Here is a 27688-nt window from a genome sequence, read left to right on the forward strand (position 1 = left end):
ATAAACCATACTTCGTTGCAGTGCTCTGTGATATTTGTAAACTCATATTGTTCTGTGTAAATTTTCTTAAACTTTCTTTTATTTATATGTAACATTTATTGAATTTGTATAAGAGATCAGTTACCTCAGATGCTGTTTAACTATGCAAGAGGCCCCCCAAAAGAGGACAGACAATTCCAAAACCTGGGTAGAGGAAAAAGTCCTTTTGAAATTGACACTGCTTGGTGACCAATCATACTGAGAGGAAGTAGACATTTTTAATCCTCTCCCTCAAATTTCTCATCCTACATAGTTTTAAACTTTACACTAAATAAATACCTTTTGTACTTCCAGTATTATTTGTGACCTGGTTGTGTGAGTTTCAAAATCTTTCATTTGTGGTTGGCAGGGATGCTTTTAAGGCAACCTTAATAATACGAACCCCATCTATACATCTTTTTTTAGAACTGCCTTTTTTCACTTAGTCCAATCTTTTATAACAGCAATAACTGATGAAAGAATGGATGGAGGCTGGATTCTGATCTCTGTACGACAGTGTAAATCCAAAATAACTTCATTGTCTTCAGTGATTTTACTCCAGGTTTACACTAGTGTAAATGAGAACAGATGCTGTTTGTGCTCATTGGTCAATATCCAGTATCTTCTCAGGTGTGCATATATGAATTTGACATTGACTTAGTTGAAATCAGGACTAACTGTTATTGGCCATTGAACATATTTTTTATTTGCTGAGCCCCCAAAATGTTCTAGACATCATACAGCCAAATAAAAAAGCATGGGACCTGCCCTGAAGAGTTTGTAATCTAGTAACATTAATTTAGGCCCCAGTCCTACAAACTGCTGTACTGTGCAGACACCAGTGTAGTTAGATATGCGCCATGCAGGTCAGGGGTCTGTCTGCATGGAGCTGCTTTGCAGGACTGGGGTCTGACAGACCAACCAGGTACAGACACAAGTAAAGAGACACAAAAATTCCCCCTCATTATCTCTTGACTAAAGCTGAATTCCACTTTTCCTTACTTAACCCCAGCCTAGTGTCTGTTGCTTTGATGTTATTCATCATAGCTTATTGTCGCTATGTAGAGTATTTTAACCCTTCCTTTTTCTGAATTTTGATTGTACTGTTTTTAAAAATAATTGTATCTAACCTTTGCCATTATAGTGTTTTGAATAACTCTTTCCTTTTTTCTTTTAAAAACTATATTTAACTTTTGTTTGCTCTGTTTTGTAGTTTTAATTATATTTAACCCATGTCTTTTGGCTTTATACATACCTAATCTTGTTTTTAAATATAATTCTTATTAATTTTATTTTCTATTTTTGAATATTTTGTATACTTAACCCTTATGTGTATTAAAAAATTGCTTTTAGCACTGTAATTGTGGTGTTATTAGTATTGGTATTTAAATGTTGCCTGTTTTTATAAATTCTTTTTAACCCTTGCCTAATTTATTGTAACCCTTGACTTTCAAATGCTTTAATACTTTTTTATCCATAGTCTGTTTTCAAATATTTATCACTGATTTTAACAATTGAAAAATAGCACCTCCTACCCTCTCTAGTATTTTGAGAGAGCCATCAACTAACTCTTAGGTGCCCTTTTCCCAACTCCTTCCCAATGAAAGAGAGTGAAAATGAGGAAAAGTTCTATTGATATCAAGCTACTGGGTGCGTAGATGACTGTTTCTGGTCAGCTGCTGATTTGCTGCCCCAAGAGGCTTTTTAAGATCTATCCAAGAGAGAAAGTCCTTGTTTTCAGTTTCCTGAGATCCAGGAATGCTCCATATGGCTGGGGAAGCATGGATGGGAAAGTAACAGGCTCCCAAGCTGTGCACTGATTTCCCTCCTCCTTCCATTAAGTCTGAATGTTCTGCTTGGGCTTCTTCTGGTATTCTTAACCATCTTTGAACTTCTCCCCTTCTGACATTTTCCAGGTGTCTCCAATAGCAGTCCGTGGCTGATGTTCCAAATCCTATTTTTCTGTACCACTCTTTTCAGATTCTGGTGCCTCCTTCCAGTTTCAGAAGACTCTACACACACTCTAGCCTCTCCAAAAATTCTTACAGTCACTGGTCCTCCCAGTGTTTCCTTTCCACTCATTAGTCTTTCCTTCCTCTTCCCAAACTTCCAGTCTCTTTCGTTCCCTTCCTATTACTCCTTCTTTGTCCTTTCTTCCTTAAGGACCTCAGCTCTCTGTCTTCATCTCCCCCTCTTCCTCCCTCCAACTTTTATCCCCTCAGTTATCTTCTCTCCATATCTGGGGTCTTAATTATCTGAAGGTGTAGCTGTCTGGTGCTGTGGCTGCAGCTGTTTTTGAATCAACTGTGTCCTTCCTCCCACTTCATTGTCAGCTCTGTGTTCTCTCTCTCTGGGTCTCTTTCATACTTCCCTTTTGCACTGCAGTTAGATAAGAGGAGTGGGAGCTGAGATGGGCTCAGGCAGGGAGTGGGGAAGAGAAAATTCTACTGTTGACCGTCCATTCACCCAATAGTGGAGGTCAACGGCTGGCCTCCCACATTCTTCATTACCCAGATTCTGTCTCCAGCTTTCCCTTCCCTCCTCATTTCCTTGGTGTTGGCCCCACTTCCCGCTGTCTATGCAAGCTGTATAGGGCAGATGGAAAGATGTACTGACACATGTTGGAGAGCTGATGGCTGCGGTGCTGTATGTGTAGAACACACATGGCTGCAGCAACTGGGCATAAGCACTAAATGCCTGTGCATAAGGCCCTAGCTCCTGGAATCATGTGATTACACCAGAATTCCAGCTTTCATTTAATAAATAAGTTTCTAGCCCTCATGGTTGTAAAGAAACCCTTAAAAATGTGTATTAAGAGTAACTGATGCAGTGATGTCTGCCTGAGTCAGCAGACAGCTTGAAACAATAGCTCTGAGATGAAAGAGCTGGCCCATGCAACTCAACAGGGAGTTAATGCCAAGACTCAGTTCTCTGGGGTGCCCACCAACAGCATCCAAGCAGAGGACTCTGGCGTCAAGAGAAGAATGCACTGGTCCCCTCCCAGTCCCCCAAATGGATACATACTGGGTGATGGGGTAAATATTGTCGGGTCCCTCTGCTGCCACCCTTGCTTTTCAGGTAGGGAAAGGGGGAATCTTCTGCTTCCCTGTGGGAAGTGGGATCTCTGCTGCTGCTCTTGGGCAGGAAAAGGGGCCCCTGCATTTGCCTCTCTGGGTGGGGGATCCCTGCCACCACCTCTCCAAGTGGAAGTTGAGCCACAGTGTCTTGCTCAAGCCTTTGGTAGCAGATAATTGGCTGGGAACTGTTGTGACTGTTGAAATCAATACAACAGGACCCGTAAAAGTCAAGGGACTTATAACTGCTGGCTTTATAGGTGTCAAAAGACATCCCGGCAAACAGTTACTCTCTTTTAAAACCGATCATAAGCCAATTAATGCGGTACTTAAACCTTACCCTGCTCAGTTATTCATCCTACCTATATGTCTGAAGTGTATCATATATTATTAGAAAGTACAAGATAGAAGTATATCATTTTCAAAATCTTGCAAGACTAGAATGATACATGGTCTTAATTTTCTTTTTCATATTTATTTTCTTGTATAATAGCAACACTCTCTATAGCTTTGCTGTTACGTTCTTTTATTTTGGAATATATTGTTTGCTTTTAAACTTAAGTATTCACCATGTTTGGTTTGTTGTGGCTTAGTACAAAAGCAGTTAAATTTAACTTCTTCACATAAGCAAAGTTCACTCCAGTAAGCATCCTACTCACATCTGTATTTATCCAGCCTCCTCTACTTCATAATTGGAAGTGCTGTATTGGAAATAGTACTAAGTTCATCTTCAAGTGGGTGCCAATGTGTATTCCATGTAGGCGTGTGAGCGCCAAGCTCACTGGAGCTGGAGACTTATGTCTAGTAGTACTTGTAGAGGGGCATCGCTAGCACCTCATAGGTGTGGTCCCTCCCCTGGCTTTATGAGGCGGCGGCGCCCTTACTCCTCTCAGTTCCTTCTCACTGCCTGTGGCTGGAGTAGGAGCTCTGTGTGGTTGTAGTCTTACAACCTTGCATTCAGTCTTAGTCTAGTTTCTTGTATACAGTTAGGTGGTTAGTATTAGTTAGTAGTCAGTAGATAGTGTTCCCCAGTGATGCTCTCACCAGGGTTTAAACATTGTCCATTGTGTGGAGGGGTGATCTCCAACAGCGACCCCCCATACAAGGTGCTTGCTTTGTTTTAGCAAGGCCCACCTTAAGGAGCATTGATTGATCTGTAAATTGTTTAAAAAGAGGACTCAGGTGGTGCAGGACCTTCACCACAAGCAGCACCTGCTTGAACAGACCATGTGGTCTGATCTGGTACTAAGGCCTCTCTTGGGTTGAAGATCACCCTTGGGCTCGGAGAGCACTGCCACCTTTTGTTCTGGGGTAGGTGCCTTGCTGAAGAGACAGAGGATCCGAGGAAGAGGTTTCATAAGATCAGTTGGTACCACTCCAGGTTGTGGGACAACTCCTCTGCCTCCCCCAAGAAAAGTGCAGATTGGCATGGGACTGGTTCCAGCACATGGGATGGCACTGGTACCACTGACCCTTCCCTGGTACTGAACGGGAAAGTCAGAAATCCTGTACCATCTACTCCACTTCAGGCCTCCGGGCATCCATTGAGTCCAGTACTGATAAGGGAGATGCCGGTACTGACTGCATCCGTGTTGCTGGTGTACCAGGCAGCTGCAGACCTACTCTGCCTTCTAGTCCCAACGTCACTCTTGGTCCAGGACTTTCCCAGGGCTACGGCACCTATAGCCCCTCTGATGGAGTGAGCCGCTGAACCCTTGTGTCTGAAAGCATTGCGTCCAGATGCTCCCCTTCCTGTGGTGAAGATGGAGCCAATACCAGAATCGGTTCCGGGGGTGGAGACCTCGGCACCAGGACCCTCTTCAGCCTCACTGCATTAAACACTGTAGATGCTTCCATGGCAGCTTTTGCCATCCTTGATGTTGATGTATTTCGGTGCTCTGGTACCGCTGTTTACGCATGACCGACACTGCCTGCAGAAATGGCACGCTCTGCACTGAGTCTTCTGCCTTCACTGGGGACACCGATTCCTGCCTTGTTCTGGGCGACGGATGAATCAGACTGCCTATTGGCTCCCTCAGGCATTGCTCCACCCATGTTGCTGAGATCCTGGGACACTTTTGATTCCGAGTTGGAACCATCATCTTCCTGCTCTGCATCATCTGATGAGTTCCAAGGGTCTGATGATCTTCCCGCTCCTCATCCCCTGATAAATTCTCAGAGATCCCGCTCTTCATCCCATTCGATGCTGAAGTCACCCGCCAGGTCAATGGCAGTGGTTTCAGCTCAACTGCAAGCCCAGGTATGGGTGGACTTCCTCCCTGCAGAGCTGCTGGAGTCCTCCCACTTGGGATGTCTTCCCATGGGTGAGAGTCAGTTTGGCTCAGGCGAGACCTTCTTCCTCATTGCTGGACAATGCTGTGCTGCCTGGTTTCTCCTCCCCCTCTATTCCGGAGGGCTTTTTATGCAGCGTAGCCACATTCCTAGGCATCCAGGTGGAGTTTCTTCAAGAGAACATGTACCGACTGGTGGACATTTTACAGCCCTCCATCCCTCGGATAGTGACCCTCCTGATCAGTGATGTGCTACTTGAGCCAGTGAGAGCCCTGTGGAGTACACCGGCTGCGGTATACCGGTGGCTGAGTGCATTAAAAAGCACTACTTTGTTCTCATGCAAGGATTTGAGGGGTTCTCTTCTCACCTGGCCCTGAATTCTCTGGTCATAACAGCAGTAAACGACAGGGCTCATCAGGGTAAGTTCAAGTCTACCCCCAAGGGCAGAGACTCCAAGAGGTTGGATCTTCTGGGCAGGAAGATCTATACATATTTCTGTTACATTATATTCACACTCATAAGCATATTTCCATAAACATATAGAGTGCAACATCACAGAAATATGCTTTATGCAAAAGGTCTCTTGTAAGGTATCATTACAAAGCTTATAACCTACTTAGTGTGTTCATCCTATTTGTATGAATGTATCATTTTTGTATCTGAAGCTGGAAATATGAAGTATTACTTTGAAGTCCTATTGTAATTATGCAAGGTGTGGGCCATTAATGGTGGCTTGGAATCTTGATGACTCCCATTGGCTAGGACAATTGGCTGTAAATGGCTCTGATTACTTGCAAGTCTTCCTGTGTCCCTGTGAGTCAGCCCAGGAAGAATGGAGGCTTGGGGTCTCACAGGACATGTGACCATGTCACCTGGTACTGGAATCCATCTTAAACCTGGTGCTTTTCCATTTAGAAGGAGGGGTGGGAACCCAGAGAGAAAAAAGATTCCCACCTTGTGGCAAAGATATAAAAGGGAGCTGCCAGTCATGAGAGAGCCCCTAGTTACCACCTGAGCTGGAACTAACAAGGACTGTACCGGGGAAAGGATTAGGCCCAGACTAGGAAGAAGTCTAGTCTGTGAAAGAAGCTTATTGGAACATCTCGGAGGGTGAGATTTACCTGTATTCAGTTTGTTAATGATTTAGGCTTAGACTTGTGTGTTTTGTTTTATTTTGCTTGGTAACTTACTTTGTTCTGTCTGTGGTTACTTGGAACCACTTAAATCCTACTTTTTATACTTAATAAAATCACTTTTGTTTAATAATTAACCCAGAGTAAGTGATTAATACCTGGGGGAGCAAACAGCTGTGCATATCTCTCTATCAGTGTTATAGAGGGTGGACAATTTATGAGTTTACCCTGTATAAGCTTTATACAGAGGAAAACAAATTTATTTGGGGGTTGGATGCCATTGGGAGCTGGGTGTCTGGGTGTTGGAAACAGGAGTACTTGTTGAGCTGTTTTCAGTTAAGTCTGTAGCTTTGGGGGCATGGTTCAGACCCTGGGTCTGTGTTGCAGCAGGCTAGTGTGTCTGGCTCAACAAGACAGGGTTCTGGTGTCCCAAGCTGGCAAACAAAACTGGCTCAGATGTAGTTTCAGCATATCAGGTGACAGTCCCAAGGGGGTCTCTGTGACCGAACCCATCACCCCACAAATGAGCAAAATCAGCAAGCTTTGCTATCCAAATATGATTTCCTCAATTGGTCAGCCATGTCTAAATTCGAGGACCAGTTACCTGAGGCTTTGCATGAGGAGGTCTGGGTATTGGTTGTGGAAGACTGCTTGATGGCTAAAACATCCCAGCAGTCTGCCCTTGATATTGTGGACACTTCAGCCCAGGTCATGGTCTTGGCAGTGACTATGAGGAGGACTTCCTGGCTGCACAACTCTGGGATTGCTCTGGACATCCATCCAGTAAGCCATTGAGGACTTACCCTTTGACAGCCGAGTCTTGTTCTCCGACAAGACTGATGACAGTTGGCTCTCCTTCAAGGATTCCAGGGCTGCCTTGAGGTCCTTGGGAGTGAACATACTGTCCTCACAAAGATGCCACGATAGGGCACAGCAGGACCATTCCTTTGTACAACCTTTCCCTCCCTGAAACAGCGGGAAGAAGGATAGATCCCACAAGAGGAAGCATTTGGGCTCAGGCTTTGGACAGTTCACATGCCCGACCCCCATAGGCTGAATGCCCATTTTGACTCCTTTGTTCGGAGCACTGGTTCATCATTATTCCAACCCCTTCATCTCCCTATCCCTTTGGGGATAGGCTGGCCCATTTTTACAATGCTTGGGACTTGATTACCTCAGACAGCTGAGTCCTAGACACTGTCAGATCAGGCTATGCAACTCAGTTCCATTCTATGCCCCTCCCCCCCTTTCCACTTCCCTTCCCTGTCCCTTTCACGAGACACTGCTCATCAAGCAGGTCAGTGCTGTTGAAGTTCGGAGTGTCAGAGGAAGTTCCACTGGAACACTACAGCCATGACTTTTACTCCCGGTACTTCCCGATACCAAAATCCAAGGGCTGGAAAAGACCTAATTCTTGAACTTTGAGGCCTCAAAAAATCCATTGAGTGCATGAGATTCCACATGGTCATTCTGTTGGCTGTCCTCCCTACACTGTCTCAGAATGATTGGTTTGCTGCACTGGACCTTTAGGATGCTTACTTTCATGTGGCCATTCTACTGAGCCACAGGAAGTTTCTGCATTTTCTGGTGGTAGAATGCCACGCTTCTCTTGTTTTGGCCTCTCTTCTGGCCCCTGCTTCTTTACCAAATGCATGGTTGTGGTCATGGCATATCTCAGGAGGATGGAAGTCCACATCTTCCCATACCTCAATGACTGGTTGCTGAAGGGCAGCTCCAGAGAGGAGGTTCTTCCCCATGTTGACACCATATTGCATTTTCTTGGCTGTCTGGGACTCATTTTAAACACTGCAAAGTCCACTTTGGCTCCCATTCAGAAATGAAGTTCACTGGAGCCCTTTTAGTTTCCACAAGGTTGAGGGTGTTCCTGCTGACCAACTGCTTCCAGGCAATTCAACAGTTCTGCCTCAGTCTGCAATCTCAGCCTTCCTCGACAGTCTGTCTGTCTCTGAGTCTGTTGGGCCATGTGTCTGCTTGTACGCAGGTGATCCAGTTCACCAGGTTGCATCCTCGCCTTCTTCAGATGAGGCTCAGGATAGTTTACTTCCCTGCCTTGCATTCTCTGGACAGGTTGGTTTACCTTCCTCCAGCAGGCCTAAATTACTTGCACTGCTGGGAGTCCCCACACAACGTGTGACAAGGAGTCCCCTTCACTTGGCCCTTTCCAACCAAGTTAGTGGTTACCGATGCTTCCCTTCTGGGTTGGGGGATGCATCTTGACTCGTTGAGGGTGCAGGGCCTGTGATCAAAACAGGAAGCCTCACTCCATATCAGCGTGTTGGAACTTTGGGCCATCCACAATACACCTTGCACTCAGTTTGCTGAGACTGCATTTGGCAGCAATATCCGTGTTCCACCCCACCCTGACCCATTCAAGGGAAGTCTGTTTGTTTTTTCTAATGCCATGGTGATGAGATATCTGAAGGGGATTCTCTGCTTACATCCTCTGGCCCGAGAACTGGTTCCCTTGTGGCACCTAAACACGGTTCTGGCGGCTCTGATGGGCCCTCTGTTCGAGCCCCTTGCATCCTGTCCACTGCCCCCAGTCTCAGAAAACCACATTCCTGATAGCCATGACTTCAGCAAAAAGAGTTGCAGGCCCTAATGGCTGAGCTTACAATCAGTTTTCTGAGGACAAGACCTTTTATCCAAGACCTTTTATCCTTTCATCTGAATCAGGCAGTTTATTTATCTGTGTTTTCCCCTAAGGCTCACTCTTTCCCAGAAGAGCAGCACCTTCCTTTTTAAAAAATGGAACATGTTAATTTGTGTTCTAAAAGGCAGTATTTATTTGTCAGTGTCTGTTTGAATGACAAAATTGTTACTGACAGTTGACTGTACATATAGGATTTCAGATATGGACAGCACTGAATATAGTGAAGATATCTGGTTATCAAACTCCTCTAAATTGGATGTTAAAGACATTGGGATTTATTATGAAGGTAAAGATGTTTCAAGGTGTTCGTTCTGAATGACAGAATTTTACTCGTAAATTTGTTTTCCCTTGTGTAACATTTTTAAAGTTGTAACAATGATTGCAATATACCTAACATATACACATTTTAAAAATGTAAATATCTTCCTGAATTGCAAGGTGGAGAACTAAAACACAATAGCATATTAAGTACTGATAAATTATTGTCTCACAAATTGCTCTGTTTATGCTGAGACATCTTTCATTTCTGTGATTAAACCCCTACTCTATTTTAGGCATTTAGGGTTTGAACCAGCCAAAAATAGCCTCTGTGGCTGCTGGAAATTCTAGAAGCCTTTTTTGCTTGGCACCTGTGGACACAAATTATAATAGTAATAATAATACAATGCATTCATACAGTTGTCTTGACAAAAAGGCTAAGGCTCTTTTACAGTTCATGCAATTAAAAACAATATTCAGCAAATACCTTTTAAAGTTTTGATTTAAAAATAAAAAAAATTGACTTTCCATTTATTGAAAGGAAGCCAGTTGCATAACTTGTCAATAAATATTAAGCGGCAGAGGTGAAATCCTGGTTCCACTGAAGTCAGTGGCAAAACTCCCATTGACTTCATTAAGGCAAGGATTTCACCACAGATTTTAAGCTGTGGCCTACCTTTCTGTGTTTGCAATTTTTTGATTTTTTTTAAACCTGCTGCACACAATAGTTTGGTCTTCTGGGGGCTGTAACACTTTTGTCTAATTCTGGTAGTTGGACTCTGTATGGAAAAGCCTGGGTTGTGCTTAGTGGAGTGGCCTGTGTTGTATAGGAGGTCAACTAGATGATCTGGTGGTCCCTTCAACCCTTAAATTGTAGGTGCATAATGGGAGGCCCAGCTGAAACCCTAAAGACTGTAGTTTAAACATTTTAATATTTTATGTACGTGTATAAATCAGAACAGCAGACCTTGACCTCAGAGATTCTTTTATGGAAATAATTTATCCTGAGTGCTTGAAGCATTTTTTGTAGCAGCTTTTCACAGAGTGGAATTTTGACTAAGTCTAAATGCTCATGGTAAGATAATGATATTGAGATGTCATTGAATTTTATCAGAGTTACAGATGTTTTAATAAGGTACTTTCTCTACCAGGAAAAGTACATTAAAGGGATCTGGAAGAATTTTGCAGTTGTACTCTTATCTGGATAGTATCCCCATAAGCAAATGAGGTTATGTTGTCAGCCATTTTACTATACATTTACTGTACTCTGTATCTGAAATAAAGTGAGGGGAAAATACTATTGAAAATGCCAGTTTTGTGTTGCAAGTAATTGTGTATACTCCGGTATATGTAAATAGGACAACTTTATTTTGAGAACTTAGCTGAAGGGGTGTGTGTGTGTGTGTGTGTGTGTGTGTGTGTGTGTGTAAACTTAGAAATATATATATAGTTTTATATGTAACTTTTAAAAATGTATTTTAAAACAGCAGGACTTTAACCTTAAAGCAGGAAACAGAAGCGGTGTTATCAGAGGTCATTGAGTTGATTAAGCGACTAGAAGCTGAACGTAAAGAGGCTGAAGAAGCTTTGAAGCGGGAAAAACAGCGAAAGAAAAAGCTTGCAATGAAAATTGATTGCATGTCAATTTGGAGGCTTCAGCAATTCCCTATAGCTGTACAAAAAGGTATTGTAATTAAAACTAACAGTTTTCGTTAGGTTGTAGTCTGCCTATTATGAGGGAGAGAATAATCAAGTACAGTTAGACTGGAGTCCCATTAGCTCTTCTAGCACTGCAGTAAACTATTGACTTACTGTTAGGAATTTGGTTTACTTAAACAATTATGCAGAAAAAAATTGAACATACGATGGAACAATTGAGCATTTATTTAGGAAATAGCATAAGAGTGCACAAAATGGTCTACAAATATATCAAAGGAATGAACATTGGGAAGAGGAAGAAATTATTCAGGGTGATGCAGGGAATGTGAACTAGGAGCAAAACATAAAATTAGACTAAAGTAAAAATTGTTTTTAGGAATAAGTAAAATGTAGAAATACTTGGATAAAGAACTTATTAATATTTAGTAGGAGCTAGATGATTTTGCTCTTCGGTGCTCAAATATCTAGAAGGTGGTCATAGGTTTAGGAACGATGTGTACTGAGAAGCCTGTCAATATTCCTCTTTGTCTCTGCTGTAAACAAAAAAACATAACACCCCACCATAGTCATCAAAAGTATTGCAATATTTTATTTTTAATTGTACTCAAAATATTTTATTTTTAATTGTACTCAAAATATGTAAACTCAATATTTACATTTATTTTGTGAATTAAAGGTGAACCATTTTATGTATTATAGTACCTTTGTTGTAACTTCCTTTTAACCGTGACAGCAGTTTAAAAGTTAAAAAAGAAAACAAGAGTTTGGAAAGAAAACTTTCCAAGAATAAGAATAAAAGTTTAAAAGTAGGCACTGTTTTCAGAGAAAATAATTTATGTATGAAGCCTAATCTTAAACTAAAACTGTTAATTTTATAATAGAAGGTTTTCTGTAGTTTTTTCTTTAAAGTTGTTTTTCTGATTTGTAACTGATTATTATTCCTGCATCTTTATTTGGGATTAGTTTTAATACAATTAAGCTTAACTCTTTTTATTTTGCCTTTGTGTGGCAGTAACTTATTAAACTTTAAAAAAAAAAGGGTGGTATGTTGCTAATTTACCTATCCTAATCTATCATTGATAATCAGTCTGAATTTTAATTGTCGTTAGACAATGACTGATAGTGGCTTTGGAAACAGGAGACTCTGTGTTCGCTCCTTATCCACTTCCAATGAGTGCCTTTGTCCTTCTGAAGGGCAATATGTCAGGCAAGCAAAACAGAATGGTATTTTTACAAACATATTTTGAGAAAAGAGGAGGTATTGGGGTAGAAGGTCATCAGGCTCACAATTCACATTCACAGAGCGATCTGAAACTACTTTAGGGAGAAATTCGTGCTACAACTGAAACACCGGTTTGTCAAGGAAGAATGGGGAGACTGATAACTGTGGATTTTTAATTCTTCAATACAATAATTCAGGATTATAGCTACTAAAAGGGTTACTTTCTCATTCAACGGTGATACTTTAAATCATATTCATGTATTACCATATGGACATATTAATTTCAGCATACTCATCTGCACTTTGATTAGAAATATGAAATGTTTGGAACATGGAATATAATTAACACATTTTCAGTTTTGTTAATATATGCAGTGATATAATATTGTTTTTAAAAAATCAGCATGGGATTCTAATGTGAGAAAACTCTGAAACTCCACTCCCTTGAGTTACATCACCAAAGCCAGCTGATGAGATTCTTTCCTTGCATTAACTTGTATTGTCATTATCATCATTATGGATGTTGTTATTTATTCAAATACAAAAACTTTGCTAAAGTGAAGGTAAGCAGGAGAGTACATATCTGTAATTTCAGGGTAAAAAACGTTACAGGGATTTTGTAACTATCTCAAGCATTACAAACCCAGGAATTTCATAGTTAAAGTGTAGCAAGGTCTTTCTGAACCTGGCATCAGACCCTGCATCTTCCTCTACATCTTCCTAAGTTTCACTTCTGTTTCAGTCATTTGCTGATTCCCAGCACTCCTGGCTCCAAGCACTGTCAGTTCACTGCAGTTGACCTAACCCACTGTCTAAGCCTCCAAAATCCACCCCTTTCATGATATAAATCAAAAGAGAGTCTAGTTCAAAAGAAATAATTTTGGGGAAATTCTGTGGTCTGTGTTATGCTGGAGGTCACACTAGATAAACACAATGATTCCTGCTGGCCTTGGAATCTTTGAATTCTGGGCTGTACTCTTCATTTGTCCTCCCTTTTCAGGAATAACTGCACACTCTTAAATGGCCAGCTTACTGTGTGATATAAGTGTACACATAAGAAATGCAAACATGTTGAGGTATAGAAATGCACAGTTTAGGCACTCAGACAACCTTCATTCTGCCCTCTATTGATGCCATGATATAATGGTATAATTAAGACATTTTAGTGTTTGTCCTAGACTAGATGAGTGGCCCTCCACTTGGACACAGTCACTAATCATCACTCTGCCAAAGAAAGGAAATCTGAAATTGTGTCAAAATTACTAGACCATAAGCTTATTTAGCCATTCCAGCAAAGTGATACTGAAAGTCATATTGAACAGTGTCATAAATATAACGGGAAGGGTAAACACCTTTAAAATCCCTCCTGGCCAGAGGAAAAACCCTTTCACCTGTAAAGGGTTAAGAAGCTAGGATAACCTCGCTGGCACCTGACCAAAATGACCAATGAGGAGACAAGATATTTTCAAAGCTGGAGGGGGGAGAAACAAAGGCTCTCTCTGTCTGTGTGATGCTTTTGCCAGGAACAGAAAGGAATGGAGTCTTAGAACTTAGTAAGTAATCTAGCTAGATATGCGTTAGATTCTGTTTTGTTTAAATGGCTGAGAAAATAAGCTGTGCTGAATGGAATGTATATTCCTGTTTTTGTGTCTTTTTGTAACTTAAGGTTTTGCCTAGAGGGATTCTCTGTGTTTTGAATCTGATTACCCTGTAAGGTATTTACCATCCTGATTTTACAGAGGTGATTCTTTTACTTTTTCTTCTATTAAAATTCTTCTTTTAAGAACCTGATTGCTTTTTTCATTTGTTTTTAAGATCCAAGGGTTTGGGTCTGTGTTCACCTATGCAAATTGGTGAGGATTTTTATCAAGCCTTCCCCAGGAAAGGGGGTGTAGGGTTTGGGGAGGATTTTGGGGGGAAAGACGTTTCCAAGCGGGCTCTTTCCCTGTTGTATATCTGTTAGACCCTTGGTGGTGGCAGCAATAAAGTCCAAGGAGAAAAGGTAAAATAGTTTGTACCTTGGGGAAGTTTTAACCTAAGCTGGTAAAAATAAGCTTAGGGGGTTTTCATGCAGGTCCCCACATCTGTACCCTAGAGTTCAGAGTGGGGAAGGAACCTTGACAAACAGACTGAAGCTACAAGCGGAGACTATTATCGCTGAAGAACAGGCTGGCTTTCATGCTGGAAGAAGTATCACAGAACAGATTTTCAACCTTTGTGTTCTATGTGAGAAGTACTTACAACACCAGCAGGACATCTGCCATGTCTTTATTGACTTCAAGAGGCTTTTGACAGAGTGTGGCATGAAGCTCTCTGGGCAGCCATGAAGAAGTGCAGTGTTGGTTGTAAGCTTATTCTTACCATTAAACAACTGTAAGCCAAGGCCAGTAGTGCAGTTCTCGTCAATGACACAATAGGAGAGTGGTTTTGCACCACTGTTGGAATCCAGCAAGGCAGCCTTCTTTCGCCCACACTGTTCAACATCTACTTGGAGAGCATAATGACTGATGCCGTAGAAGATCACATATGCACAGTCAGCACTGGGGGGGCGAACAATCTCAAATCTTTGGTTCGCTGATTATATTGACGGCTTGGCAGGCAGTGAAGATGAACTTGCCAACCTTGTGAAATGATTGGATGAAACCTCCACAAAATATGGCATGGAAATTAGTGCAGAGAAAACCAAGCTGATGACAAAACAAACGTGACAGGATCAGCTCACATATCACTGTCAGTGGACAAGAGCTGGAGACAGTGAAACAGTTTAAGAATTTGGGGGCAGTCATCACTGATGAAAGATCCAAGGCAGAAATTCTGGTAAAAACTGCGTAAACAACAGCAGCAGTGGCAAAGCTAAAGCCAATTTGGAGGAATAAGAACGTCTCCCTGGAATCAAAACTGAAACTGCTACATGCATTGGTCATCTCCATTTTTCTGTGTGCATGCGAGACATGGACCCTTACAGCAGAACTTGAACAGAAAATGCAGGTAGCAGAGTTGAGATACTTCCGTAAAGTCCTGGGCATCTTCTACTTCAACCATGTCACTAATGAACAGGTTCTCAACATCATCACCCCATGCGCTGGGTCATATGAAGACCTCCTGACGACCATGAAGAAGCGCAAGCTGAAGTGGTACGGCCATGTAACAAAATCATCTGGCCTATCCAAGATGCTCCTTGGATGGATTGATGGACAGAAGAGGTGGATTGACAACATAAGAATGGACAGGAATGTACTTCTCAGAGACTCAAGCACTGACACACAGTCGTCAGGGGTGGAGACAATTGGTTGATTGCTCATCAGTGATGGTGCCCCAGCAACCAATGCAGTTATGGGGTGGGGGTGGGGGTGGTGGTGATGATGATGATAATGACATGAAATTGATTGATTTTTTTTTAAAAGACACATTAGGTTTTTTTCCATATGTTTTTCCCTCATGGTGTCTCACAGAGCAGAGTTAACTCTTTCGGTTGACTTCACTGATCAGGCCAGTATTCCTTACAGGAGTCCTGCTCAGCAGAATCCAAATGTTGTTTGACTCTCCCAAGGCCTTCCTACGAGGTCTGCTACAGGAGCAACATTTCTATACTTTTTCCCCAGTTGATAAAACGCGTTCACTTCCATCAATTTGGTACCACTGAATTTGGGTATTCTGTTATAGTCAGGGCACCAGTTACTACTAGTATTTTTGTAATAACATATTGAGTAGGCTTTTTCTGAGCAGGGTTAAATGACATGGTGTTAATAACACCTGCAGCAGCCAGTGGCCACACCAAGAGCTTTTCCACTTGGGGATACTCAAGAAAGTGATGCCAAATTAACTAAAGATTTGAATGTAAAGTAAGTGAATTAAGCGAAACAAAATGAATGCCACTTTATTTCTGAAATGAGAGCATCCACATGGGTTTGATGCACTTTAACTAATGCATTTCACTTTAATTTACGTGGCTTAACTTACATAGGTATCCACATGTTTCCTAACACTAAAACTGTTTCCAATATTGTTGCAGCTGAGCTGGCATTTGCATTGCTGGGAAACGTTTACAACATGTCTTAACTGTAGGCAAAGTCCTCATGGCTAGTACATTTTATCAGATGTTTTAATTCTGTGAATTAGGGAGATCTGTATCACTTGCCTTTGGCTGCCTCTCTTTTTTATGCACTTATTTATTTTTATTTGTATTATTGTACTGTGGCCCCCATGGCCACATTATGTGAGTGGCTCATAATTTTTAATGTATTTATCTTCGGAATATCTTTGTGAGATAGGGACCTATTATTTTCATTTTACAAATGGGGTTCTGAGGCTCAGAGAGACTAAGTGATTTGCTCAAGGTAACACAGGAAGTCTGTGGCAAAGCAGGAAATTGAATCTTGGTCTCCCAAATTCCAGCCTCACACCATAACCAATGAACCATCCTTCCTCCGCTTTGGCTGATTCTAATGGTAAAAGTATCCAACAGATTGAGCTGATCAATTTTATCACAGAGTCTCGGAAGACAGAGAAGAAGAAGATGAGAATGGCCATACTAGGTCAGACCAACGGTCCATCTAGCCAAGTATCCTGTCTTCCAACAGCGTCCAGTGCCAGATGCTTCAGAGGAAATGAACAGAATAGGGCTATTATTGAATTATCCATCCCCTGTTGTCCAATCCCAGCTTCTGGCAAACCTCATTTTATTCTTGTCATGTGGGCTAGATGTATGCTGCATAAAAGAATTGCTCTTTGTACTATACGCACGTGGCAGATCTCTAAAAAGAGCAATATTTTTGGAGTTTAATGTAAACACTCTACACACACCCACATCTTATATAATTTTATGTACGTTTAGATGAGGTATGATGTGGAGCTGTCAAGTGGTTTCATAAGCCTGTAGGTGAGGTGAAACAATGGTGCACAGTTTCAGAAATGTTGCAACATGACTATGACATCAGTTTTTACTGGTAAGTTAATTTCAGCACTTTAATATGGTGCTGTCAAGGTTCCTTCCCCACTCTGAACTCTAGGGTACAGATGTGGGGACCTGCATGAAAACCCCCTAAGCTTATTTTTACCAGCTTAGGTTAAAACTTCCCCAAGGTGCAAACTATTTTACCTTTTGTCCTTGGACTTTATTGCTGCTACCACCAAGCGTCTAACAAATATATAACAGGGAAAGAGCCTGCTTGGAAACGTCTTTCCCCCCAAAATTCTCCCCAAACCCTACACCCCCTTTCCTGGAGAAGGCTTGATAAAAATCCTCACCAATTTGCATAGGTGAACACAGACCCAAACCCTTGGATCTTAAGAACAATGAAAAAGCAACCAGGTTCTTAAAAGAAGAATTTTAATTGAAGAAAAAAAGTAAAAGAATCACCTCTGTAAAATCAGGATGGCAAATACCTTACAGGGTAATCAGATTCAAAACATAGAGAATCCCTCTAGGCAAAACCTTAAGTTACAAAAAGACACAAAAACAGGAATATACATTCCATTCAGCACATCTTATTTCTCAGCCATTTAAACAAAACAGAATCTAACGCATATCTAGCTAGATTACTTACTAAGTTCTAAGACTCCATTCTTTTTCTGTTCCTGGCAAAAGTATCACATAGACAGAGAGAACCCTTTTCCCCCCCGTCCAGCTTTGAAAGTATCTTGTCTCCTCATTGGTCATTTTGGTCAGGTGCCAGCGAGGTTATCCTAGCTTCTTAACCCTTTACAGGTGAAAGGGTTTTTCCTCTAGCCAGGAGGGACTTAAAGGTGTTTACCCTTCCCTTTATATTTATGACAGGTGCTTACTGGTCAAAGCTACCAAACAAGAATGTAGTAAAAGATTTTTATTTGTTTTGCATGGGCAAGTATTTTTTTTCCAGAAATGATAAGGCTATTTAGTATGTGGCAAAAATGAGAGATATCAGCATTTTGCAATATACTAACATGAAATGACTTTAACATTGCATATTCTTAATTGTGAAAGTATCTCACAAGTGATTATAATAGTTTTCTATATTTTCAACTGCAATTTGCTGACCAAATCAGTCATACAGAAGATTGTGCACCAGTAGCAGTAGGTTGTGTGGCCATGGTTTGTACAGCATAGTGGGTAGATGTAGATGTATGTGAATTCCTAATGCTTCTCCATTTGCAAGCTTTTTGTACATACAATGTAACATCTAGTCTGCCTACGAGAAAGTTTTAATTTGTAATTGCCTATGCATGCAGTACTAGCCTCTGAAATATTTTAGAAATCATCTTTTTAATTCAGTGTTACTTATGCACAAGTCAGTAGTGGTGTTAGAGATGACAATACACAGCCGCATATTTGGCTTCAGTCAAAGTGTTCACTGAACAAAAATGGCAATTTTGATACTCACATATAGATCTAATTTATATCTGATCTAGCACAAGTCTATACTTTTACTAGATGAAAACTGGTTATAATGTTAATTCTAACAATATACTTTGGGAATTTTACCTCTACAAGGAAGTTACAGTATATGAAGACATGGAAGATACAAACCTGTTAAAGCTTACATCAAAGAGAAAGAGACTCTCATGAAATTTTGAAAAATGTGCTGTCAAAAAAAATCAAAAGAATGCAAAATTGTCAAAAGCCCCCAGTGCTGGACAGAATTTTGTGATGCTGGCAGCAAAAGCCAGGAGTGATGAATTGTATTGGCAGCTACTGGATGAGTTTTTTAGTTTAGAAGATGTGCAACCGGTACTCTATCACTGGAGTTGCTTTCAGTAATACAAAAGAAAGTTGAATTTGGCACATCACTGTTGTATTGAACACAGGAAAGAAAACAGACTTTGAATCTGATCAGAGATCATCATGTTCTCCCTCTTCTATAGCCACTAGTGCAAGCACGTTCTCCAGCAGTTGGTCCTGTTGCACTGTTTGCTTGAGAGCACACAAAAAGGATAAGAAGCTTCATAAAATACAAACATTTGAGAGAGCAACTGATTAAAGGGAGACGGCATTTCAAAGAAGAGATGATGACATTTTGCACAGAATATTGGTGGAAGACTTGATTGCGTAGGATGCATTTTATCCCGCAGTGTGCTTTTCTTCCTAATTGAGTAAAATAAATCTTAAAGCAAAATCATCTAGTTACACTGCAATATTACAGTTACCTCATGACATTGCATTTTATCATCTGATTGGAGAGAAAAGGAGTACTTGTGGCACCTTAGAGACTAATAAATTTATTTGAGCATAAGCTTTCGTGAGCCTCAGCTCACTTCATCGGATGCATTCAGTGGAAAATACAGTGGGGAGATTTATATACACAGAGAATATGAAACAATGGGTGTTATCATACACACTGTAAGGAGAGTGATCACTTAAGATGAGCTAATATCAGCAGGAGAGCGGAAGGGGGGGACCGGGGGAAAGAAAAACTTTTGTAGTGATAATCAAGGTGGGCCATTTCCAGCAGCTGACAAGAATGTCTGAGGAACAGTGGGGTGGGGGGGGGGGAGAAATAAACATGGGGAAATAGTTTTACTTTGTGTAATGACCCACCCACTCCCAGTCTTTATTCAAGCCTAAGTTAATTTATCCAGTTTGCAAATTAATTCCAATTCAGCAGTCTCTCATTGGAGTCTGTTTTTGAAGTCTTTTTGTTGTAATATTGCGACTTTTAGGTCTGTAATCAAGTGACCAGAGAGATTGAAGTGTTCTGCGACGGGTTTATGAATGTTATCATTCTTGACATCTGATTTGTGTCCATTTATTGGAGAGAGAGACAATAATCTTTTGTACAACAAGAAGGCTGTTTTCCTGTCCAAGCTACTACAAAGATATAAAGCCCTATTTCCCTAAGTTGTAGAAACGGGAAGCTATTCCAGTAGCAAATTACAGGCAAGATTAGAATAACGCTATGGTTCTGCAATTTCATTGCATGGACAGCATGGCCAAGGCAAATCTACCATTGTTCTGTGCCGCTGTCAAGGTTCCTTCCCCACTCTGAACTCTAGGGTACAGATGTGGGGACCTGCATGAAAGACCCCCTAAGCTTATTTCTACCAGCTTAGGTTAAAAATTCCCCAAGGCACAAAGTCTTTGCCCTTGGATTAGGTAAAACGCTGCCATCACCAAGTGCTTCAACAAAGAACCAGGGAAAAGGACCACTTGGAGTTCCTATTTCCCCAAAATATCCCCCAAGCTCTTACACCCCCTTTCCTGGGGAGGCTTGAGAATAAACAAGATGAGCACAAACCCCTTGGATTTTTAAGACCCAAAAACCCAATCAGATTCTTAAAAATCAGAACTTTATTAGAAGAACAAAAAAGATAAGAGCACATCTCTGTAAGATCAGAATGGAAGATAATCTTACAGGCAGTGAGACTCAAAACATAGAGAATCCCTCTAGGCAAAACCTTAAGTTACAAAAAGACACAAAACCAGGAATGCACATTTCCTCCAGGACAGTGAATTTACAAGCCAAAAAACAAAGAAAACCAAACACATTTTCTAGCTAGATTACTTACTATCTCTACAGGAGTTGGAGAGCTTGCATCCTTGATCTGTTCCTGGCAAAGGTATCACACAGACAGACAAAAACCTTTCCCCCCCCCCCTTCCAGATTTGAAAGTATCTTGTCCCCTCATTGGTCATTTTGGGTCAGGTGCCAGCAAGGTTACCTTAACCCTTTACAGGTGAAAGGATTTTGTCTCTGGACAGGAGGGATTTTATAGCACTGTATACAGAAAGGTGGTTACCCTTCCCTTTATATTTATGACAGCAGCATAATCATATTAGCTGATACTATCTAAGCTGCTAGTAATCTGAAGCAGGAATTTAAGTCATCCAAATGTTCTGTGGATGTTCTTCTGGCCAGTAAGCCTGATGAACAGCTTTCAGATGAACTCGTGGTTTTGTATAATGCCACTTCAATTCTTTGGACTGAAATAGACAAAATGAAAGCCTCAGATTGTTATCCAAAACTAGGTGATTGTATTTTACAGAGGTCAGCTACTTTTGTACCTCAGTTTGTGCAGGAGTTTGTCCTTTGGTTGATAAAGAAGCATATAATTCAACCAGCAATGAGTATTATCCTTCAGAAGATATTCAAAGAAGGTGCCTATCAGTTACAGAGTGAATGAAATTTAACAGTTCCAATATTATCACACCACTGCACATAAGCCTTGCTGTACAGCTACACCATGAGTTTAGGTCTCTCAGTTTAATTGACGTACTATACCTTCATGGATTCTGAATCAACTATGATGAGCTGTGGCAGTTCATCACTAATGCTGCAAAGTCTGAGGTAGACAGTCTTCAGGGAGGTATGTTCATTCCAAATAGAATTGTACCACTTCATGCTGGTGAAAATCTCATCCATGAAAGAGATGATAATATAGACATCTGCGAAGAGATCATTGATGGAAAGAATACCTTCCATTCAATGGCTAGAGTGGAATTTCGAGAACAGCCTGCAAATAATCCAGCCTCACAAGAAATATCACTGAAGTGTGGGAAAGAAAAGTCACTTACTCTTCCTGGGCAATCAGAATCTCTTATGCAGTGCACAGCCTTTGGAAAACCAGAAACGACTTGCCATGAGAAAGTACTTGAGAAAATAAACTCTTGTCACCTACAAATGAACACTATCTGAGATCTCTCCTGGAGTCTTTTAAGACTTCTAGCTTGTGATGTCCTATCAATACCAAATGATGTTGATATTGTTCATACTCAGGCAATTCCATTTTGGACTGGTTTCAACCAAAAGCTTGCAACAAAGAAGAGCACCTACACAGCAGTTGCATATGCATCTATTGTGGATGCCAAGCCACCTGCCATGGCCACCATCTGTATTATAATGCTGAAATGTAAGGAAATGTCAGTAGCTCTTGGACAGCAGCATGCTGTTCAGACAGTGGATCAGCAGCTTTGTGCTGTTGCTCAGCAAGTGAAAAGGATGCTCCAAAATGACTTGGTACCAGTGTCATTCACCTGGGTGGCTTTCACAACTTATGCTGGTTTTTGCATGTATTGGGAAATCTGGGGAAATACTGGCTTGCTAGACCTACTTGTTGACTCAGATGCGTATGCAGCTTGTACTGCAGATCCAGTGCTTACTGGAATGCAATTCAACCATGCTCCGTGTGGCTTGACTCTAGTATCTGAGGCCCTAAGTAATCTGAAACTTTATTCATTTGTTAAATGGTGTGAGCAGGGAGGAGGTAGTTGTGTAGATCCAGCATTTGTCTGGCAAATGTTGGCTAACGCTGTGTTCTCACAACATGTCATTAAAGAGTTTGAGTATGCTGTAACTCAGCATTATTGGTGGAATTTCGGACATGGGGATATGGCCAGTCTCCTACATTCAAGTTCTGGGATCATTTTGTCTATTTTATGTAGGTATTCTAAATATCCATGCAGAGCAAGAGGGTGATTGGAAACTTCACCTACACACACAGCATGCCATGCTTGCATACTTCTTTACTGCAAATTGGCCCAGCTATGCCAGGTAGCTACCAAGCTACAATCTTAATATGTAAAATGTCCATGAAAAAGTACACAGTGCCTTTGAAGCTGGGAAATTTGCTGTGCACCAGACACCTTGTTCTTTCACTGGAATTTGGGGTGGTGTGGGAACAGAGAAAACGATAATCAAAGACTGAAAGGGCAGCAGTGGGGTTGTAGGACTGACAAGAAAGAAGCCAGCATCTGTCAGATGAGCCCTCACAAGACATGTCCTGAGTGAATATGCAAAAGCTATGAGAGAAAGAAGAGGCCTAACAAGAAGTGGGGACAGTTTTTAAGATTTGTCAGAAGAGAAGGCTGGCAAACAAAGATGTGGATGTCTTTGCACATAGTAAGCCAATATCTGGTTTACCCATTGCAACTTGGATGGAAAAATGTGCATGATGAACTACTTTTGTATTCTTCAATGGCCTAGTGGCATCTGAGCTTCTACAAGACCTTATTTCTGCCAATATAAGTAATGGTAACTGCCCAGTCAACTGTGTCTGTAGTCAGAATGATCTTCCCTGCACAAAATGGTGTACGTGCCAAGGCAATGAAGACTGTGGTAACCCATGTGTTCTTAACAGAGATCATAATGATGGAAAAGATGATGATGATGATGATTGGAAATGTCACCAGTGCTGTTACATTTCAATGATACCTGTACAAGTTTATTAGAACATTTTGTTTTACCCTTTTAGATTGTTGTTGTGATGTTTTGAGGTCACAAATAAATCCAATTTTATGTCTTGAAACAGTCATTAACCCAAAATGAATGCAAATATTTCAAAGTGGTCATTAAATTTTTAACTTGTTGATGTCATTGTTTATCCCTGTTTCTATGGTATTGAGATCACTTGACAGCTCCACATCATACTTTATCTAAAAGTAGACGTAATAAGCTTTCAAGTGACACATGATGTGCATATGTGTAGGATGTTAAATAAACCAAATCTGTGGTGTCTCCCACTTGCCTACTACAAGTAGATACATTGAAAACCAGTCACATGGCTTTCCCCAATATATCTAATTATGGATTTAAGGATATATGTAACTAATGCTTAGCCAAAGTGTACAATAAGAGAGACTCTCAAAGCTGTCAAAAATTCTTAGAATAGGCAGTGCGCTCCAGGCAAACAAGACCTGCCCTCTTATTCACTTTTCCTTCCTTGTAAACCACTTTTCAGTTTACAGGATTGCTAGTGTAATGTACTGGGTATTATTAAGCAACATATTTGAACAGCTCTTCATTTAATAAAACTTTTAGTAATGTGTTTTGTAATGCATGTTCCCTTATTGACCCTTAAAAAGTAGGGTTTACAGCAAACTGTTTATAAAATATTTGCAATTATTTTAGCAACATATTTTATAAGCTCATTAAATATGTGTAATGTTCATGTTTTTATACTACTTGGCTCACTATTTTTTTTAACAGAACATGAGATTTGTACTCAAGATTTCTCAGAACTACAGTGGCATTTTGACTGTGCAAATCGTCAGCTACAACAGGTAAAAGTCCAAATACTTAAGACAGAGGCAGTTAATGGAAGGATTCAGGAGGATATAGACTTTGTGAAGAAATACAGCCCTCTGCTGGAAGAAAAGCTGAATCTTGAGGGTGACGCTATGAAGGCTGTATTGCTGGCACATGGAAAGGTAAATAGTAATGATGTAGGGATATTTTTACTAAAATCTTTCTGCTAATTAGGGGCATGCACTTTTAGAATTGCCATCTGTTGCCAATGCCAAAGTGCTGTTCCATATACTGCATGCAAAGGATGGGAACCTTGGAGGTGCACTAAATAACAGGAGTTTTCTGCTTACATTAGTTCTAATGTGCCTTAGTGATCCTTATCAATAGTTTTTGTAAAGTGCATGTATAACTAATAGTGTTCATTCTTCACATTTTGTAACCCCAAAAGAAAAATTTATAAAAAATTGTTTATTTTTAGCATTACAACATATTGGAGTATACCTTTGTAATTACTTCTTTTAAATGTGATACAGAGGAATTCAGGCTACTGATTTTACATCTAAAGATGTGGCTCTCTTTCTCAAATGTTTAATGGTACTTGCAGTATTAATATGATTAAAAACAAATTTATGAAGTTCCAGAAATAGTGGAAACATATTTACCTGGAAAATTCAACAAAACATTTTATACTATCATCCTGTGTTTGTCTTCAGTCAGTGTTTCAGTAATTTTCTCTTTAATCATTAAGCTTATCTAGTTAATTATCTTTCAATGTTTTCCAGTTTCCAAATTTTAGTTGTTGTTCCACTGTTGGATGTGTGAATAGTACTGATATTTTTTCTCCATAAAGATCCATGTGAAAAAGTTTAGCCCTTTTCTATTTCCATAGCTGCCATAAGTGCCTGTGCATTAGAATTCTAAGAAGACCTCATATTAGTGAGCTTCTGCAGAGAATTTTACAACTTATTTTGTGCTGCTTGCAGATAGCTCATGATACATAAAGCCCAACTCCTGAATTACTAAAGTCACTGGACTTGCAAGAGATAACTTTACCTTTTAATGTCAATGAAAAATCTTATAATATGGGTGGGAAAAGTTTCCTTAGCTTTATGTTAGCTATTTCAAATGTTGTGAATATGTCAGAGAAATTATTCAGAGAGGAATTAGTTAACACTCATATTACTGCCTTAAGCCTTACAGCATTGACACCCATGCAGGTGGACCCCTGTGTCAGCAGGGAGCACCACTGAAGTGGAGAATGGGACATTCAGATGGAACAACAGTAATTTATAGCATCTCTGGAGATCCTAGGTTATAACATAACCATTGAACATGGATTTAGATATGTTAGCCTGTGACTTAATGAAGCTTCACAATTGTGTTCCATAATCCTTCAGCTCCTTCCCCTATCCTCCCTCTTCTTCTCAATCATTTGAGTCAGACAGCTTCTTCCTCCTCTTCTTCGCTGCCTGGGCACCACCACCAGCACAAACATTAAGAACACATGACAGAGTCTCCCTCGTTTCAGTACCTATGCCAAGTGCCACAGCAGCTGGGAAGAGCAGTTGAGAGGGATAATCCTTCCCAGCCCCAGAATGGAGCATAGAATCATAGAACTGGAAGGGACCTCAAGAGGTCATCTAGTTCAGTCCCCTGCACTCAAGGCAGGACTAACTATTATTCAAGGCAGTACTATGTCGCTCTCTGCAGATGGAGCATGCTAAGCACAGTCATCATATTGGAGCTGTATGGGGATGCAGCATGCTCAGTGTGAACAGAATCTTTGGAGAATAATGCTGTCGAATTCTAATAAACTTCTACTGAGCATGTGTGAATTTTAATTTTCAGAGGCTTATAAAGTTGGCCAAATATGGAGGATTTTCACAGGAACAGCAAAAGGCATATCTCCCTGTCAAATTTCAAGGCCCTGCTCCAAAACAAAGAAAAGGTTGTAAGATTTTTTTTTTTTAACATGGTTTGATGAGGTATACCAATCTCACACTGCACCAGCAAAGGTTAATGAGCTGCTGCAGGCACACTCAACCCTGCCCAGCTACACCTACTCTTGCTGTCAGGTAATGAAAGGGAAGGTAAGAGGGGACGAGGACAGCTCACTAGTGGGATGCTCAGGGAGGAGAGTAAATCTCTTATCCTTTGCTCCCTGAGGAAAGGACCAGCCCAGAACCTCTGCACAGCCAGAGCTCTCCAGAGGAAGGTGAGCCCGACATAGGACTGTTGAGTCTGTTTTTGGCACTATTTCTTTGCTTTATGACAAAAGGGACTGTTGGGCTGTCTGGGATAGATAGACCTGTGGGGCCTATAGATTATTGGGCTGTCTGTGCTGCCTGGAACATACCTGTGGGGCCTAATGAGACTTCTGCAGTGAACCCCTGTCAAGGTGGGCTGTGGGAAACTGCTTCAGTAAACTCTCTGGACTTTTGCACCCTACCTGAGTCTGCACTGTAGTTTGTATTGGACCCTGAAGACCACAATCACACATGGGAAAAGCAATGTATTTTTCTCTAGTCTCATTCACTGAAGCAGCTAATGCCCAGCATGAAAAATTTCAGTCCAGTTAAAGTCTGGCAAAATTATGAGCAGCTGAAAATAGGGTCTTATGATGAAAAGTGTTAGGAAACCTTAATTGCAGGTGTAGCTACCAGATCTACTTACAGTAATATTTATTTTGCATATTGTAAATTTTGATACGAAATCCAGAGATTGAACTTTTTTGTGATCACTATTAACAACTTCTAAAGATTGTCTCTGTTGTAGAATAAAACATTGGGCTTAGAATAACCTTCAATGTTGTTGTTAATAAACCCTGTTAATATTTTTTAAAATTCTGCTCATTTTTAATTGAGGAGTCAATAATTACATATCAAAATACACAAATGTGTCGTAATAAAAGGGGAAAAATGCATATGAGAGAGCTTTACAAATAGCATGATGATCTTAAACAAATTTGCTATTGATCCATTTTTCTTTCTTTTAAAATAAAAATCAACATTAACAAGTATATCATCACTGTGTGTGTGTGTGTGTGTGTGTGCGCACATACACCTGAATAACTACTGGTACTCCTGCAAACTCCTCACTTCTAAATTCTTTTATGAAGCCTGGGTGATATTTGTTGATAAGTACATAGGTTGTATCTGACTGTGAGTTTAGTAGATGTTCTATTTTTAAAGACTAACATTTTTGTTATATCAGCAGATAGGGTATTTTCAAAATAGTGGCTAATTAAAGGTCAGGCTGTTAACTTTTTCTTCTACTTATTTTTTTATTTCCATTCTTCTTGTTGCCTTGGGATATATCTGATGCAGTGAAAATTTCAAAATGATCTGAAATACAATTCATGAAATAGACTTTTACCAAAGCAATTTTAAATTAGTACTTTTTCCAGTACTGATTTTTTTTTC

The 27688-nt window shown here is 40.5% G+C and overlaps 1 protein-coding gene across 1 annotated transcript in view; it reads left to right on the forward strand.

The window, feature by feature from the left end:
* CCDC178 (coiled-coil domain containing 178) overlaps window positions 1-27688 on the forward strand; it is a 352723-nt gene that overhangs the window by 35002 nt on the left and 290033 nt on the right. The window contains exons 4-5 of the mRNA XM_074944428.1: window positions 10937-11133; window positions 24228-24448. Of these exons, the coding sequence (XP_074800529.1) occupies window positions 10937-11133; window positions 24228-24448 (418 nt within the window). The remainder of the gene's footprint in view (window positions 1-10936; window positions 11134-24227; window positions 24449-27688) is intronic.

Source organism: Natator depressus, chromosome 2 (assembly GCF_965152275.1).
Source record: "Natator depressus isolate rNatDep1 chromosome 2, rNatDep2.hap1, whole genome shotgun sequence".
Taxonomy (NCBI): Eukaryota; Metazoa; Chordata; order Testudines; family Cheloniidae; genus Natator; species Natator depressus.